Source organism: Marmota flaviventris, chromosome 9, assembly GCF_047511675.1.
Source record: "Marmota flaviventris isolate mMarFla1 chromosome 9, mMarFla1.hap1, whole genome shotgun sequence".
NCBI lineage: Eukaryota > Metazoa > Chordata > Mammalia > Rodentia > Sciuridae > Marmota > Marmota flaviventris.
The window spans coordinates 4,904,370-4,923,046 of record NC_092506.1 but is presented as its reverse complement, the minus strand read 5'-3'; the positions used below and the strand labels follow the sequence as shown (position 1 = coordinate 4,923,046).

The following is an 18,677-nucleotide window of genomic DNA, read 5'->3' as shown; positions in this document are numbered from 1 at the left end:
ATTTACTTTTATTAACAATCATTGAAGTAATACTTTCCAAAGTAATACATTTTGTAGACCTTATTTTTTCCCCCAGATATTTTATCTAAGAATTTCTAAAGCATTTCCTAATTAGACCCCATAATATGCCTATAAAGCAGGAACTACATTTTTATGAACTTGCTTAAAATTTTATTGAAATAATAGTCATTGTTTTTTATAGTAAAAACATTTTTTAAAAAAGCAACTGTCAACAAGATTCACTGGCTCAGTTATATCCACTAACTGAAAGAAAAAGAAATCTTCGAATATATCACCAATCAGAATCTGTTACTGTACAGATTTTAGGAGGTTTGAGTCAGTTCCAGTGCAGAAATAAGGCCAAAGCGTTTCTGTAAAATCATGAAAGTATAGAAAAGAGCTCTATCATCGATATTATAAAAGGAATCCTCTCCTCGTTCTTCTCCCTCTCTCCCCCCTCCCCCTCCCTCCTTAATTCATATGTATTTAGGACTTTGATTCCATGTATCTCATGTATGCAGTGGTTCTGCAAGTGTCATCCCTGAATCCTCAGTGTCACCTGGGAATTTGTCAGCAATGCAAGTTCTGGAGTTTCTGAATCAGAAACTCTGGGTGGTGGTGGGGAGATGGCCAGCAACCCAGATGTTTGGGTCTTTTTGTTTATTTGTTTTGTTTTTGCAGTACTGGGGGAGTGAACCCAGGAGTGCTCTACCACTGAGCCACATTCCCAGCCCTTTTTATTTTTTATTTTGAGACAGGGTCTCGCTAAGTTGCCCAGCTGGCCTTGAACTTGGAGTCCTCCTGCCTCAGCCTCCCAAGTCAAGTGGGATTTCAGATGTGCACCACCACACCTAGTATCAGTTTGGGTTTTTAGCTGGCCTTCCAACTCAGCTCTGATGCATGCTAAAATTTGAGTACTATTTCTCTAGTGGACCTTGGTATGAAAAAGGATTTGTTTACCAGTTCATTTATGGGAATAGATGCACAAGAACAATCAGAGCCTCAGATGCTCAATTACAGACTATGATATTTGTGTCAGAGTTGCAGAAGAGTAGGGGTGTGATGACGTGGGGTGAAAGTAGTCAAGCCTGGTGACCTTCATGGTAGAAAACAGGCTCTGGTGACTTGTCCTTGCTATCAGCACACATGGAGGGATTGGAACTATTTTGGGCCCAGCATGTTCTGTCCTATGCCAAGGCAAAGTGGACACATGTTTTATTTTAGAAAGATGGTGTCAGTTCTCCATAGGATAACCTTCCTAAGTATATTGGAAATATTATTCTTTTGCCCTAGATAATAATTCCAAACTGAGGTTTGCTCATACTGATTGTCTTCCATTTTTGCCTTCTGTTGAGACATAAAAGTAATGCTGGCTGTTTTAGAAGAATGCGAACTATCTTGTCACTCTATTGCTTCACTTCTCCTCATTTCTGTACCATTGGGACCCAAATCATGACCCATGATTTTCAGTGTGCATAAATTGTAGGGTGACAACCCACAAGATGTTTTGGAGCTCTGAGTGTTTGTATTGGCCTTCAAAGTTAGACATGTCCTTTGTGTGGCAGTGATGGCATGTGCCGATGGGGAGAGAACCCTGTCACCCTGTTGCTCATTGTAGTTCTGTGCAGAACCCCTTGAATGATAATGAGAGGATTTGACAGCCCTTGGTCTTTTAGCTTCACAGAAAGGTCAAATGGGGATCCTCTGTCCTTTTGAGAATTACAAGTGTAGATAAAGGCATGACAATATTAGTCAGGTCTTGCAGCATAGGTAATGACAAACATTCAGTGGCATGGTCACTGAAGACGTTGTCCAGCTTATAGAGCAGGGCCCAGCTGTAGGACTTCAGTGTTGCATGGTATAACACCTCCTGGCACCATCTGTGGTACATCTTTGTCCTGTGCTGCCCATAGTGGTGGTTGGCATGCCTTTAGGCTTCAGGTTCAGTGCTTTTGCCATTGAATCATGGAAGGTTTTGGTCACATGACTTTTTCTTTCTTTCTCCTTCACTGTTCTTTCAAATAACTACTGAGACTCGAGTGGTGTAAATAAGTCACTTCTTGAAGGTTTATGTCACAATATTGTTTGGGAAGCAGAATGTGATAATGAATCCTGTATTTGTGCTTAATTGTGTAAAGCTGTTGTTGTTGTCATCTCTGATTACTATACTCCTCATGCAGGATTCTGGAAAGCCTGTGGCTTTTACAGGCTGAGATTGAATTGCAGGACAGCCACCTTTTTGCTCTAGAAGATACTTAACCTGCTTGAATGTTGGTTTTCTTATCTGTGAATCTTATTCAATCTCCAGCCACTGAGCTTAGTGAGATTCTCTGGCAGTAGCTGCCACACTGGGCCACGCTGCTCCTGGGATACATGGTAGGGTTTTGGAAGGTGGTGGAAGCACACAGACAGGAATCAGAGGGCACAGAGAGCTCTACAGGGCAGGACAGAGCCCTCATTTCCATTACTGTTTCAACTTGCCTCGGCATAGCTACCCTCAGCCTCCTATCAGCACCCTTCTTGTTAATCAGGTGAATTGCTGAAGTGAAATCCAGTCTTATAGCAGGTGAGTTAGTTACTTTGAAATAGAAATCCTTATATTTTGAATTGTTTTATTTACTGGAGTATAATTAGGATTTTGAATATTCTGTAGTTTAGTGTTAAGTCTAATAAAATTGATTTATATCCATAAACTATACAATGGTTATTTTTTCTCTCTCTCTCTTTATAGGACTGTTTTTTTTTTTTAGTACTTTTTAAAAAAAATTGTTAAGAACTGTTAAGTTTTTTATCCCTATTCTTTGAGAATTAACAACGAAAATAAATAGAAATAAGATTCTGTTATATTGTATTTGCACTAAGGGATGAGTACTGGTTAAGGAGCTTTCTCCTAAGAGTTTGGAACATTAGCCAAGGTTTCCAGTTTGACACCTAATTTCTGACCCAGCACTTACTTTCCTTAGCCTAAAGTAGTGGTAGAAGTTTAGAGGGAGTGTTGATCAGTACTTAAAACATTCTCAGGTTTGTAATTCCCACATTACATGTCGTTCCATATTTTACGTGTTCTCCCTCTAGATTGTGGATTTCCTAAAGAAGAAACGGGATTTTGTAGACCTTATTATAAAGCATATAGGAACTTCTGCCATCATGGATTTGTTGCTCCGGCTCCTGACATGTATTGAGCCTCCACAGCCCAGGCAAGATGTGCTGAATGTGAGTAGAGTTCTGAGCTGCTGCTGACCTGGTTGGGTGATGGTGTGGGCCCGGGCTGTGAATGCTGGGCGTCCCAGGGGATTGGTCACAGAAGGTTGTCTGGGGCACTTGGGGACAGGGAAGGAATTTTCCAAGAAAGAAAGAGGTTGACATTTTGCAGGGCTAGAATTTAAGAGAGGCCCTTTCCTTGTCTGTGGGACATGGTGCGTGAGCAGTTTTTTCCCCTTTGCAGATCTGTATTTTGTGAGGGTGACGAGGTAGAATGAATTGAGACTGACAAAGCGGGGTCTGGTGGTAGGAGTAGAAGTGTCAGCAGTGTGTGCTCTATGGCTTTCCTGAGAGGATAGACAGGCCTGCTTCTGAAAGTTGGAACATAGAGGTGTACTTAGGAGCGTGGCCTAAGGAAGTGAGAGATCACATGGACATATGTTAAAATGTAGACAGATGGTGACTTTAAGATGTGTGTCTCCTGAACAGGTGAATGTCTTAGGTGGGATGGGGTCACTCATACTGAAAACAGGCTTCTCCTGGATGCTCCTCTGTCCCATCTCATCTGACTGTTCTTTATCCCTTTATCCCCCTCCTCTTTTTCTGCCTCCTGGAACCGTTTCCTAATCCATTTCATCTCTTAATACTTACCCTGGGACCTTAAAACTCACTCATTTCACTAGAAATGAGATTTATTGAAAATGCTGTTTTAAACACACAGGAGGATCTGTGAGAGGAAGGTCTGTCAGGCATTGTCCAGTGTGGAGCAATCTCTGCTGAGGTGGGTGGGCATGCGTTTGTAGTGATGGGATCAGGGCTAGATCTATTGAGGTGACCCACTCCCTTGCAGTCACTGTGGGGAAACCAGCTGAGTGCACTTAGTGGGGGTCTTGGGTTTTGCCTGCGGGCAGGGGCCTTAAATTGGGAAACCTAATTTAGGCCTCTTTTCTCAAAAAGAGGTTCAGAATTTTGGGAAAGACTATAGAGGAAGGGGGAGGAGGGTCTTGTCTTCTTCATGTTAGATCATTATAGGGAAATTGGATTTATTCCTTTGGCCACTTCTGGGTTGAATTTTAGATTCCATTTCGAAAAGAATAAATGGGCTGTTCTCGAGGTGGGGAGGGGGGTCAAGTGGCTAATAAAGGCACAGGTTGGGGGAAGGTTAATTAGAAACTTATGAATGTCTTACTTTGATTTTTGGATCCTGAGTGTGTGTGTTGGGGCGGGGGGGATTAGTCTAAAAGTGGGCTTGGAATGTAGGTGCTTATGGGTAGTTATATGGGGGTAGGCTCCAGGTCTGATGAGTTCTCCATCAGGGCTCCTAGCTTCTCCAAGGTAGTCAGAAGTGCCCCTCCCACACAGATATTTGGTGTCCTCTGTTTTAGGACATCACCTGTGAGGCTTGTAGAAATCCATAATCTTGGGTCTTCCCCTGTCAGCCAAATCAGAATCTGCATTTGAGCAAGATTTCTAGGTGACTCGTGTGTACATTTTAAATATTTTTTTTTTTTTATGCACTCCTTTTGGTGGACATAATATCTTTATTTCATTTTTATGCAGTGCTGAGGTTTGAACCCAGTACCTCACGTGTGCTAGGCAAGCACTCTACCACTGAGCCACAACCCCAGCCCCTGAAGTACAAAGTTGGGCCTTTCCCTTTGTGCTGCCTGCCTAATAGCTTTTGTTTACATTTTATTTTGATATATCCTTCCTGAGGAACCAGAGATGCTATCAGAGTTTCTTCTCTGGGCAAATTGTATTTGGTTTCTTGCTCCGTGCCTCCCACCCAGTCTATTTCCCTTTAATCAGTGGGATTTCTTTAGTGGAGTTTCTAGATGGTGAGCTGCCTTTATATATGCTGTTTCAGTTCCTTATGGAACTAATACTAAGCCAGCTGGGTTTTTTGTTTGTTTGTTTCTTTTCTTTTTTTTGCCATTATACATGAGGTCTCTTTGTTTTTTTTCTTATTCTAACACTCTTCATAGTTTTATTCATTGCATTTCATGTAGCGACTAAGAAGAGATTGTTAGGATTGTGCTGGTGACTCTTTGCCAACATGATAGGGCAGATGAACTCTGATTCCATGGTGGCTTCACTGCCTAGCCCCTGTATTTCTTGAAGTGGGTTTGGTTTTGGAATCTAAAGGGCCCATTTTGTTCATTCTGTTTTTTCTTGACCTAGAAGCTTGATATTAAGTATGGCTCTTATCAATTTTTCTGAAGCTAAGAACACATCTCTCTTAAACAAAGTATGCACATTCCAACTTTCTTAACCCCCTCAACCCAACCCCTGCCAAAGTAAGACCCTTTGAATTGAGTGTCTGGGTGCTACCTATGGCTGGAGATTATGTGGGTACTATAGATTATGTGTAGATTATGTAGGTACTGTAATTTGGGGTGTTGCTGGTGTTCTTGGTTACTGTTAAAATAATATATTCACTGGCATTTTCCTTGGGGGACTTTTAATTTTCTGTAGTGTTCAAAGTCCAGAGAAACCCGTAACATTCTACTTAAAATGTGATGGATATTTCCAAGTGTGTTAATCTTCCTTGGGGCTTGAACAGGAGTCGCTCATTGCTATGATTGCTTCTACAATGTGTTTTGCAGTGGTTAAATGAGGAGAAAATCATCCAGAGGCTTGTGGAAATAGTTCACCCATCGCAAGAAGAAGATGTAAGTTCTCTTATGTGCCTATAAATTTGATTTTTAAAAAAAATACAGGCAATATTTATTTGAGCACAGAACATACTTGTTTGTATAGCCATGAAGATAACAGAGAAGGGGGCAGAACAGGCATTCCTTTTTTTTTAATACCAGGAATTGAACTCAGGAGCACTAACCACTGAGCCCTATTTTGTATTTTATTTAGAGACAGGGTCTCACTCAGTTGCTTAGCACCTTGCTTTTACTGAGGCTGGCTTTGAACTTGCCATCCTCCTGCCTCAGCCCCCAGACCTGCTGGGATAATCTGTCATTCTTGAGTTGACCGTTTTATAAATAATTTTACATTTTGCTTGAAGCCAGAAAATTTCCAGAAATATGATTCAGCAGGTTCATGCTGAACCTGCTCCCTTGGTTACAAACCTCTTCTGTCCACACTTCCTTTTCTTGTATACCTGTTTTTAACGCAAACAATATATTCATTTCATCCAGTCTGGCTAAAGTTTTGCACTTAGCAGTATCTTGGTCACCATCATACCCTTTGGTAACTTTGTTGTTTTCTTCCTGATCCTGGACTTAATGTTCCAATGGATTTGGCCTTTGCCCTGGATGCTAAAGATTGTCTTGGCATTGGAGCTTACAGATCGAGCCCTCTTCTGAGGAGTCACCTATCATGACACAGTTGGTGTGTGTCTCTCTGAGGTCTGTAAAGTTGTCACCTCACTTATCAGGCCAAGCCATGTAAGACTGCCTGTGGTTGACCCTTCCACCTACATAGTTCCTTCTGTCCCATCATCATTTCCCCATAGGGTGATGCAGGCTGTGTCGAGAAGCCTCTAGGTTGCAGATTGGAGCGGGGCAAAGGAAGAAGTGCATAGCCAGAGGGTATTCACTTCCCAGAGGTGAATTTTCTGTGGAATTTAAATGGATCTAACTGCTTCTACTCTGGTCCATTTAAAACCTTTTGGTACCTGGAGTTTATCCTAACCAAGCTTTGAAAAGGAGTGTCACCTCCTCCTCATTTCCTCTTGGGCTGTTCAGTACATGCTCTTTTGTAGCATCTGTTGCTGTTGCCAGAGTTGGCATTCTAACCGCATCCCTGCATAGACCTGTGCTGTGTGCTAAGGGAGTACCCTTTGAGCTCTCCTGCTGTGGGCCTGTTGTTGCAGGAACACTGTTCTCACACATTGGAAGTGTGGCCACTGCAGAGTATGGTGAGCAGTAAAGAGCAGGGCCTGTTCCACTCTAGGAATAATTTCTGCAAACAAGGTCTATGGCACAACCTGATTGCTTAACAGGATATAAGACATGTTGGCGGGGTACAGGAGAAATTGATAAAGGAAAATACCAGTTCTGCAGCAAGTCTTTGAGAAAGACAAAGCACTGCCGACTTCAGCACCTCCCTGCCTTACTCTGAAGAACGTTGGTTTTGCCTTTGGACAGACTTGCTGATATTCATGTTTTGTGTTAAGTGATAGATTGCAGATTGAAGCTGCACTGACCAGTTACTGTTTATCAAGGAGTGTTAGGCTCCTGATTCCAGTGGGAAGGTTTGGCGATCCTGGTGCATTACCCCCTTTGCTAAAGTGGAACAGTGCTCACTGTTTCACATGCCAGAGTGTAATGCATGTGGATCCTGAGATTTCAGAACTTCCCTGGAAGGCAGGCAAGCCCACTCTGCACTGTGAGATACGGTTTAGTGCTCTTACCATTGGTGTCTTACTCAAAGTTGTATTTCCTGTTGTTTGAGGAGTTTGTTTTTGTTTTTTTTAAAGCTAGCATGTCCATGTGTTGATGCTGATGAAAGTGTGTTTGGGGAAGATGTTCTTTCCAAGTGTGTAATTATGGAGCTTCTCCTGGTCAGAACTTGAATCACGTGTGCTGTACCTAGCAAGACAGCAGTGTGTCCAGCACTGTAAAGGAAAACCCCTCAGCCTGAACAGCAAGTGCTTACATTGAGCTCCTTTCCAGATTGACTTCTTGCTCATGGAAGCTTATGGATAGTGTTAATTTGTGTTATTTCTTAAGAAATCCCCCCCCCCCTTTTTCTATAAGGTTAACTTCCAACAGGTTCATAACTAAAATTGTACTTTCTTTCTTTAGCGGCATTCAAATGCTTCACAGTCACTTTGTGAAATCGTTCGCCTGAGCAGAGACCAGATGTTACAAGTTCAGAACAGTACGGAACCAGACCCCTTGCTTGCCACTCTAGAAAAGTATGTTTAAAACTCTGTTCTCATTTTTCTTATTGGTGCTATTTGATGTGTTACCTCAAGAGTGACTGGTAAGTGAAGTGTTCCTCCTGTTGGAATTGTGTCCTGAAAACACCTGTGGTGGTAAGAGGCAGGAAGCCTGCTTCTCATACAGCCTTTGTGGCACACAGTAGAAACCCACAGGGGATGAAGGTGAACGAGTGACCTTTATGTGTCAACTTCGAACTTGTCACATGTGTAACATAGAAGTCTACAGAGCTATCCTAAGATATGATAGTCACATCAAAGCTGTAGTCAACACCTCCAGGAGCTTTTGATGAAGAATAGTCTTGGGTACATATGAATTTGACCCGTTTTAATTGGCAGTTTCTCAAGAAGATCTTCCTAGGGTTTACTGTCCTTGGGCTGACTAGGGGCGACCTGAACTCTTTCCAGATTGGGGTGATATTATTACATATATTTTTTTTTTTTTTTTTTTGGTAGAATGTTTACTGTCAACATGTGCAGACATTTGACCTGCATCCAAACAGCTAATAGTTATATTATAGAGTGTTAATGTTAACAATACTTATTCCAGTTATTCATCCAAAGTGGGGAAATATTAACAGGGGACGATCTGAACTGGAATAAGTATTATTGTTTTGTTGTGAACCCACAGGTGCTTTACCACCGGACTATATCTCTAGACCTTCTTTTTACATATTTATTTATTTAATTACTTAATTTATTTTGAGGCTGGGTCTCAGTAAGTTGCCCTGGCTGGCTTCAAACTTGGGATTTTCCTGCCTCATCCTCCCAAGTAGCCAGGATTACATATGTCCACTATTGTGCTTGGCCATACATACTCCTTTTAAACATACAACACCTTCTACGTTCAAATCTTTAATATTATTCTTTAGATTGAACCTTCTAAAAGTCCCATTTAGGTTGGTTAAAAATATTGAATATTAGCAATTTCATATTGTATATTACGTTGCTGTCCAGTAAACATAAAAGCCACATACAATTTCAATGCTTTTATATAAAAGTCTTGAAATCCAGCATGTATTTTACACTTAGCACATGTCAAATCAGATGAGTTCCATTTTGAGTGTCAGTTGATGGCCACATGTAGTGAGTGGCCTGTGAAGAGTCAACCCAAACATTGGACAGCTTAATAGTGATCTGAGTTCCTCAGGCCACCACAGCCCTCCATCTACACAGCTTTATTTGAGCCAAATGTATGAGCCAGAGAGGCATTGGGGTTCATGTTTCTGCTTGCTTTTGTAATTAAAACTCAGTCAATGGTAAGTTCTTGAATGAAGATAAGTATATGCTCGTTATTTGTATCATGCAATATTAAAGTAAATTTTCTCAAATACAAGGACCTGATGAGTCAGTGGCCCTGTGATGTCACCAAATAAAATCTCCACTGCACTTGACAGTGGAGAGACCATCTCTCATTGTGCTTCCCACAGTCTCATAGGGAATGGGAATCAAACCTTCCATCTCCTGGTATGTTCCCACATTGTGATGGTTCTTTTATTGTCCATTGATTATGAAAAACACAGTGACAGAAGACTTCTGTGAGTTTAAGAAACCCTTGTTAATCATCATGGCATCTGTATATATTTGGTAAATACATTATATAATAATGTAAAGTATCTATTTAAATGTAATTATTTCATAACAGTGTAGATGATTTTTAAACCAATCTTCTGGTAGTTCATAATACACAAATGAATTGCCTAATTCTGTATTACAATGGCCAGGAGCCCACAGATGGGGTACTATCATGTGGATGAATATAAGTTTATACTCAGGGTTGAGTTTGAAATGAGCTGAGGATAAAGAGAATGGTAAAGAATGTGGTTAAGTGGGCTAAAGTGTTTAGTAATAAATATTTAGCCTGGGAGGCAGTCTGGGCTTAAATGAGTGCATTCCATTTAGTAGCTCTGGAAAATTTTGGAGTTCAAATATTCTTTATGTGAGTGAACAGTTATTTTTGGATTGGACTATATGTGTCTTTATCCCATTTGAACCAATTTTTTTTTTTTTTTTTTAAGTGGGTCTTTTCTGTGGCCACCTATGTAGAAACAGAAGCTAGGAGGAGCCATTACCCCATAGATAGGGTAAAGAACCTAGGTGGCTTCATGCATAAATTATTGGTGTTTATCCAGTAACTCCTGTCTTTTAAAGCAGAAAAGTGAATATATTCTCTCGTGTAAATAAATGCCTTTTTGTCCAAAGAATGTGAAGGCATTTCCTTTTACCTTGTTTGATAAGCTTAGTCCTTTAGGTTTATGATTTTCTCTGTATTTGAGGATATTTGTGTTTAGATAAGACTCCAAAAATGGCATATCCACTGTATCGTTGACTATTGATGATCAAGGTTTTGCTGTGTTGTTTTTTTCCATCACCAATTCTTTCATGAATAAGGCAGACTTCCAATTTGATGTAGCCGTGAAATGCTCAGGCCTTTTAGCCTTTAACTTTAGGTTTTAGCAGGTGTGGAAGTGTGACATTGCTGTCTAATAGAAAGAGTGCTCTTGCTGTTGGATGAGGAGAATGTGGACAGGTACAGGTGTGTGCTCCAGTACCCTCCACCTGGAGTGAGCCACCATTTGAAGAATGTACATATATACTGTACAAGGCAATCTGTTTTCCAGTGCACAGTTCCTGACCTGCATAGATTCTATAGACTTCAGTGTCTTGTGTGACATTTACAGTACTCTTGGTTATTGGTCTTCCAATCCATTTTAGTGCTGCTCTGGGAGTGTGGGTCTGAAATTGACTTCCTGCAAGGGGACCCTCTGAAGTTAACATTAGATACCAGTTTTATTTGCTTCTCCCTAATAGAGATTCTTTCTTACTTGCTGCCTGAGTCTGGAAAGAGATGGTTAGTGAAACTGATGTGCAGTGCAGTGAGTACAGCTATACCTTGGGATGGCTGGCAACTTTCATTAGATGAGTAGCCAGGGACAATCTAGCTATGTGTCACATTTATAAGGGAGATCCTTTTCTTAATTCACATAGATTTGGAAAATTACTGAAATATATTAAGTTTTCTTGGAGGGTATCCATTATAAATTGGAAGTACCAATTACCTTTATGTCTTCCATTGCTTGTGATCTTGCATATGTGAGAGAGAAGTGGAATGGGAAGAGCCTGCAGAGAATGCTTTTGGGGCAATAGGTTACCAAATTTTAACTATAGAGTAAAAGGCAGTGATTGGTGTTCTCTTTTACCCATTTTAGAGCTTTCCTAATTCTGCATTCATACTTTTGTGGGAAAACATTTATGGTTTCTAATTTGCTGTTTTGAAAAGTGTTCCTCCTTATGTGGAGGTGAGGCGTTCTAAGTCTTTTTATCTCCTTCAGCTATCACCACCACCTTCATCTGAGCCAGAGGTGACATCCAGCCTTGCAATACTTGTTGGTCTCAACAAGATTACCAAAGTGACACAGGGCCCAGATTATTTTGCTGGGGGGATTGGGTAGGAATCAGTAGCTATGAGAGTGGTATTTATAATCACAAACACTTGCCTCCCTTAATAAGTATATCAAAGTAAATTATGTGAAACAGGGATGCCCATGTGCAGTAAGCCCTTCTTGAGCTATTGTATGACATGATGTTGTAGTCAGTGCATTACTGTTGATTTGTTTCCCTAGGCAAGAAACCATCGAGCAGCTTCTATCAAATATTTTCCATAAGGAGAAAAATGAATCAGCCATAGTCAGTGCGATCCAGATTCTGCTGACTTTGCTTGAGACACGGCGACCGACGTAAGCTGTCCTTTTATCATATGAAGCGATCCATGTTGTTGTTAGAAGCTAAGTTAAGGTCTTGGTAGATAAGCCACAGTAGCATGCTCTTGAGTGTCAGGTGCTGAATCTTCTGTGTGAATGATAATAGTTATAGGATTGCTGTGTATTATGGGGGTGCAATTGGAAAATGTGGTTTGATAAATATGATTTACTAGCATTATTTAGACTCTAGTTATTTGGGTTTTATAGTACTTAGAAATATTACTGAAATAAAAGCTATAGTAGGCAAATCAAAACCATAGATAGTGGCTCAAACACTAAGTAGCTTGTTTCTTGTTCATGAAAATTATAAGTGGGTGTTCCTGGATGGTGGGCAGCTCTCCTACAAGTGTTGATTCAGGGACTGTTTGCATTTCCTGCTTCTTTCTGCAGATCCTAACTTTGGGTTGTTTGTTCTGGGTTTTACCTGTGAGGGTGCTGCAGTTTCGGAGGCTGGTTAAGACAGATGGACAGGTGGCTAAGGTTTTAAGAAAAGATTTCTGCTGCTAAGTATTTCACAATCAGGAGTATAGAATGTTTTCCCTATGTGTAGCCTCCTGTCCCTGGACCATTCTTTAGGTATGTGTTTTGTTACTCTGGACAGTTTTCTCCAGTGCTACTGCACTTACTTTTTGTCACAGTTTTCTAACTGCTCTTGAAGCAAGAGAACTTGAAGAGGCATGTGTATGTAACTGTTTGGGAATATATGGTTTACAGATTGGAATTTTCCCTACCTCACTGCATACATCCAGTGAACCAGGGGACATGAAGAGATGGAGAGTCTGCCCTTGGCATGTGGAATCTTTAGCCATCTAGATTTTTTATTTATTTGTATGTGGTGCTGAGAATCGAACCCAGTGCCTCACACATGCTAGGCAAGCGCGCCACCACTGAGCCACAACCCTAGCCCCGGTAAAGCATAATTTAAGTCATATAATCAAGAACTTAAGTTTCATTAATCAAATGGTACAAGACTGCCTTGCTGCTCATGCTTTAAGGCCATCACACCGTCTCTCTCCATCAGTGGATTAAAAACATACCAGGTTGTACTGTGAAGCTTATACAGACTACTGTGACTTGAAATAAATCCAAGAAAAAGCCTAAAGTTTTGCATAGGAAAGTGAAAAAAGACGCATAATTGTATCACTTAAACAGCACAGAAGACAAGAATAAAATAAAAAATAGAGGAAAATTTCTGACCAAAAGGAACTTTGGTCCTCACATGAGAACGATTTACAAAATACCAAGCAAGATCAAGTTTTAAAATAAGACTCAGATCTTAGCTTTATCCCGATAAAATTTCTGAATCCCAGGCGAAAAGAAGTCTTACAAATGTCTGGATAAGGAAAATAGGCTACTTGTAAATCCAGTCAATTGCCAGGCTTCTCATCTGTAAGCTGAATAAATATTGGCATTTAAGGGCACGGCTGTGAGCCCAAGGCACTCTGGATGTACAAAAGCAGAAGAGGCATTTTCACCCCCGTGGGAACTCAGTGTTCCATCTTGTGCTATTCCTGGGGTACAGTTACTTAATGAGGACTTCACCAGAACCAAACAGAAAAATAAGAATAATGAGATTAAGATAGGGAAATTGTACTGGAAAGTTATGGTCAAGAACAGGTAGAGCCAAGTGCAGAGGTGCATGACTAGCCACTCGGGAGGCGAAGAAGGAGGATCACAAGTTCTAGATCAGCCTCGGCAATTTAGCAAAACAAAAAGGACTAGGGCTGTAGCTCAGTGCTAAAGTGCTCCTGGGTTCAATCCTAAGTACCAGAAAAGAAAAAAGAAATAAGTAGAGGTGTGTAAGTTAATATCATAAATTTAAATGTTAAGAATAAACAATTGAAAAAAAAGAATAATTGAAACAGGAAGTCAGATGTTGAAAAAAAAATGAAATGATTCCAGGTTGTTTGAATAAAACTCAATAAGAAGGGGTAAGTGCATATTATGGTTCAGATCTTTAACCACCTGAGGTATGTTTTCATGCATAATTTCTTCATCGTGATAAAACTATAGGTCAGAGAGATTTTTTTAAATAAACATTGGAGTAATACATTATTTAATTTCTGGAGTATCTGAGTGTATCTGAGGGTCAGCAGAGTGAAGAAACCCTGGGAGGTATGGATACCCAGGTGATTCGCATACACCTGCAATCCCTTCAGAGAGTACTGGGAGGGGAAGGGGGGCCAACGCTAGAGAGTGAGAGCCGCCACCACAGGACCACCTTCAGAAGTGGAACAGCAGCCTTGGGAGAAAGGCAGTTTTTCACTAGGATCCTTCTCTGTTCTTGTCCCAGACTCCTAAGCCCCTGAGGAAAGGGAAGCAGCCCCTTTAACTCTGAAGACACAATGAAGACTATTTGTAATAGAAGGAAGAGACCTGGGGTGGGGGTAGGGGGAGGGTTCTATCCTGTGGGAGAGGCTAGAACACATTTTGTTCTAGACCATAGAGGCTAGAACACATGGTCTAGACCATTAGAGATGCCCTACCTCCACAGCCTAGGGACCCTCAGACTGAGGCCAAACCAGAAAAACACAGTAGAGCATCACCCCTACCCTGTCCTTCTCCTCCAGGCCTCCAGGTATTAAGGAACAGGTAACAATAGTTTGAGACCATAGGAAAGGCTAGTGTGGGGAGGAGCAAGCTTAAAGGGAAGATCTTCAGCTAAGGGTGGAGCAGACATTGAGGAAAAACTTGGCACATTGGCCCTAATCATAAATGCAAAGTAATTTGAGACAAAAGTCTTTAGTGCACTGAAGGAAATCATAGTAACAATAAAACCCAAACCTAGCTTAGCTGCTGACTAGATTGATTCATCTGGACTCCTAGGAAAAAAGGTGGATCCATTCCTGTATAAATGCTGTGTCCACCAGTTTCCACTCTTCTACTTGGATGTCCATCTATCAACCAAAAGTTATAAGATGAGAAGACTCCTAACAAAGTCTTGAGAGAAAGTATTAACGTACCTCAACTCAAAAATGCTAGAACTGCCAGAAAGAGAATTTCATATAAATATGATCAACATATTGAAGGCATGTGGGTAAAGTGGGCAGTATGCAAAGAGATGGGGATCTACAGACATGCTGGAAATGGAAAACAGTAGCACAAATGAAGAATGCCCTGAGCTTTTTGATAAACTTTGACATAACTGAGGAGAAAATCAGCACGGGATATCAGAAATGATCCATAATGAAATACAAAGAGACAAAAAAGACAGTGACTGAGCAAGCCCAAAAGTAATGACATGGCATCAGGGACAAATACAAAATACAGCAAGTTCTAATATTTTCTGATGAACCAGGACTCCTTGGAGAAATGGCTGTGACTAGGGCAGGAAACATACAAGATGAGTCTGGAACATCCTATAGCCACAGAAGATAAGGAAGTACTTAGAGAGACACACACACACACACACACACACACACACACGACAGCTATCTAAGGGAGTGGGTAGAAAGAGCTCCTCATAGCCAAAGCTGAAATAATTTGTGAAATAAAATAGTATTATATTATAGCCAAAATTATGACCTGTCCATAAATTCATAATGATATAAATGTTTGAATAAAATAAATGAGAAGAAGAGATAAATCTCTCTCTCATAGAAGATTTCCAAATAGGTTTTGTAGGTACTCCATCCTCAGGAGTTAGAATGTAACTTCCAACTCTGTGAAGTGTGGGTTGCATATAGTAACTTCTTTCAAGAGAGTGCAATATGGAAAAGAAGAATAAAAAGTACTTTCTCATTAGAGAAACCTGACAGACTGCCTGAGCCAGATAATCAGTCGACTGCACATAATGTCATGTTGGCAGTGTGTGTCCCGGGTAGTGTGCACTGAAGATGGCACTTTACCTTGTGGTCTTCCTCTCAAAGACCTCAACCATCAGAAACTACCAGAACATCCTAATGGGGAGACATTCTGCAGACTACCTGACCAGCTGTGAAAGTAATCAAAAAGCAAGAGGCTGTCAGAGCCAAGAAGAGGTGAAGGAGACATATAACTTAAGATGGTATCCTTGGTGGGATTCTGGAATAGAGAAAAGACATTAGGGAAAACTTAAGAAAATCTGAATAAAGTATGGGTTTTATGTATCAATATTGATTTGTGAATTGTGATAAATATACAATACTAATGTAAGGTGTTAATATGGAAAATTGGGTGTGGGTTGTGTGGGAACTGTACTGTTCATACTTTTTATGTATAGGTAAAATTATTCTAATAGAAGTTGATGGAACATTTAGACAGAAAAATCTTAAGAGTACAGAAGACTTGGAAGACACTAGCAATCAACTCAGGCTGATTGACACCTAGAATAATCTTTCTGCAAGAGCAGAGTGCACATTCTTTTCAAGTCATATGGAACTTTCACCAAGTGTCTTAGTTAGCTTGGGCTGCTGTAACAAATTACCATAGCCTGGAGGGTTTACCAGACCTTTCTCAGGTCTGGAGGCTAAGAAGTTCAAGATCAAGACACTGATTTTTAACTCTTAAATTTATTATTTCTTTGTTTTGTGTTTAATTTGTTCTTTTTTGTTCTTTGGGTTTTGTTTTTTTGAAGGGCAGCCCACTCTTGTTTCTCTTCAGGAGGGCCCCACCTTTATGACCTGATTACCTCCCTAAAGCCCCTTCCTCATACCTTCATCCTGGAAGTTAGAATTTCAACATAAGAATTTTGAGGAGACACAAGCATTCAGTTGATAATGTGGATATAGGCCAGTTTTCAGCTATGAGACAAATTTGAAATAATAAAAATCATGCAATATACATATCTAGATCATAATGCACTTAAAGTATGAATCAGTATAAAACTGATTTCTGAATTAATGTCAAATATTTAGAAATTAAAGAACACACTGCTAAATAACAAATGTCATAGAAGAAAGGAGAAGAAGAAAATATTATCAGATACTTGATATGGAAACAAAACATGCCAGAGTTTGTAGTATACAGTAAAAGCAATAGAGGGAACTTTACAACATTAAGTGATTGTATTAGATAAAAAGGAAGAATGTCAGTAATTAAGTTCTCTCCTTAAAGAGACTAAATGATAAGCTGGATGTAGTGGTGCACACTTGTAAATCCCTGCAACTCAGGAGTTTGAGGCAGGAATAATGCAAGTTTGAGGCCAACCTCAGCAACTTGGAGACACTGCCTTCAAAAAAGTACTGGGAATGTATCTCAGTGGTATAGAACCCCTGGGTTCAATCCTTAGTACCCCCTTCAAAAAACAAAACCCTAAAGAACAAATTAAACACAGAACAAAGAAATAATAAATTTAAGAGTAAAAATCAGTGAACTTATAACTTAGTGAGACCCTGTCTTCAGATAAAAAGTTAAAAGGGCTAGAGATGGAGCTTTTAGTGATAGAGCATCCCTGAATTTGATCCCCAGCTCTGTGGGCTAGAGAGAGAGTGGGGGGTGGGTAATTCTAGAAGTAAGAAGAGAAAAATCCATGAAACCAAAAGCTGGTTCTTTGAAAAGATCAATGATAAACCTTTAACTAGCTTGAGTAAGAAAAAAATTAAAAAGATACAAATTAAAAAGAAAAACAAAAAACCACAACAGTACGAAAGAGGGCCGCCAACTGTTCCTATCGACATTAAAAGAATAACAACAAATAAATGTCAATTTAGGGAAAGAAGTAATTTAACTTCCTTAAACAAATGCCAAAGATCATTTTTGTGTTGCACATTATGTAAAAATTAACTCAATGGATGGTACAACTAAACAATGATCCTAAAATTATAAAAGTTCCATGAGGAAACAGAAGGAAATCCCTACAGTCAGACAGACTTTTCTTACATGTATCACCAAAAAAGAAGTAGGTGGTATTAATAGTCCCATATCCGTTAGAAACTGAATTCATTGTTCAAACCTTCAACAAAAAATTTCCTACTCAACTAGAAAGGCTCCATTGATGAGTTCTACCAAAGATGTAAGGATTTCACCAGAATGTAGAAGAGGGAACACTTTCCAACTCAGGTTATAAAGACAGCACCACTCTGAAGCTCAACAAAAACAATATAGGAAAGAAAAGTGTACAACAAGATTCCACAAGAGCTTAGATGCAGAATTCCTCAAGAAATACCAGCAAGTCAAATCTAACAGTCTAACAATGTATTGGAAGTATGATACTCAAGATCAGTGTATCTTGGGAATGCACGGTTCTTGTGTCCTTCAAACATCAACAAACTAATAAAACTGATAAAGCCCTTCTATGAGAACTCCATTGGTAGCCTTTGTGGGGGGTGGGGACTGGGGATTGAACTCAGGGGCACTTGACCAACTGAGCCACATCCCCAGCTCTATTTTGTATTAGAGATAGGGTTTCACTAATTTGTTTATTAGCACCTTGCTGTTGCTGAGGCTCGCATTGAACTCGGTCCTCCTGTCATAATATGGATTATGAGAAGTCATAATCCATATCCTGGGCCACTGTGATTACAGGCGTGTGCCACCGCGCCTGGCTTAATGGTCAGAGACTGAAAAGCTTTTCCTCCAAATTGGGAGCCAGAGCCAGGATACTCACTGCTGGGATGTCTGCTCAGCTGCTTACAGTAGACCCTAGCCAGTGTGGAAGGCCAGAGAGGAAACTCATCCAGATTGGAAGAGACAATGTACAACTGTCACAGGTGTTGTCTTTGTAAAAATCCTGAAGAATGTCCCAAACCCAAACAAAATCCTCTTAGATCTTTTTTTATTTTTAATATTTGTTTTTAGTTGTAGTTAGACACAATACCTTTATTTTTTAAATTTATTTATTTATTCATTCATTCATTCATTCATTTATTTATTTATTTTTATGTGGTGCTGAGGAT

The 18,677-nt window shown here is 40.1% G+C and overlaps 1 protein-coding gene across 21 annotated transcripts in view; it reads left to right on the top strand.

Annotated features, from left to right (window-relative positions):
* Ppp6r3 (protein phosphatase 6 regulatory subunit 3) overlaps positions 1-18,677 on the top strand; it is a 138,560-nt gene that overhangs the window by 69,214 nt on the left and 50,669 nt on the right. For all 21 annotated transcript variants that reach the window (XM_034636900.2, XM_071615990.1, XM_034636899.2 and 18 more), the window contains 4 exons: positions 3,076-3,213; positions 5,808-5,873; positions 7,965-8,077; positions 11,725-11,838. In XM_034636900.2, coding sequence (XP_034492791.1) covers positions 3,076-3,213; positions 5,808-5,873; positions 7,965-8,077; positions 11,725-11,838 — 431 coding nt within the window. The remainder of the gene's footprint in view (positions 1-3,075; positions 3,214-5,807; positions 5,874-7,964; positions 8,078-11,724; positions 11,839-18,677) is intronic.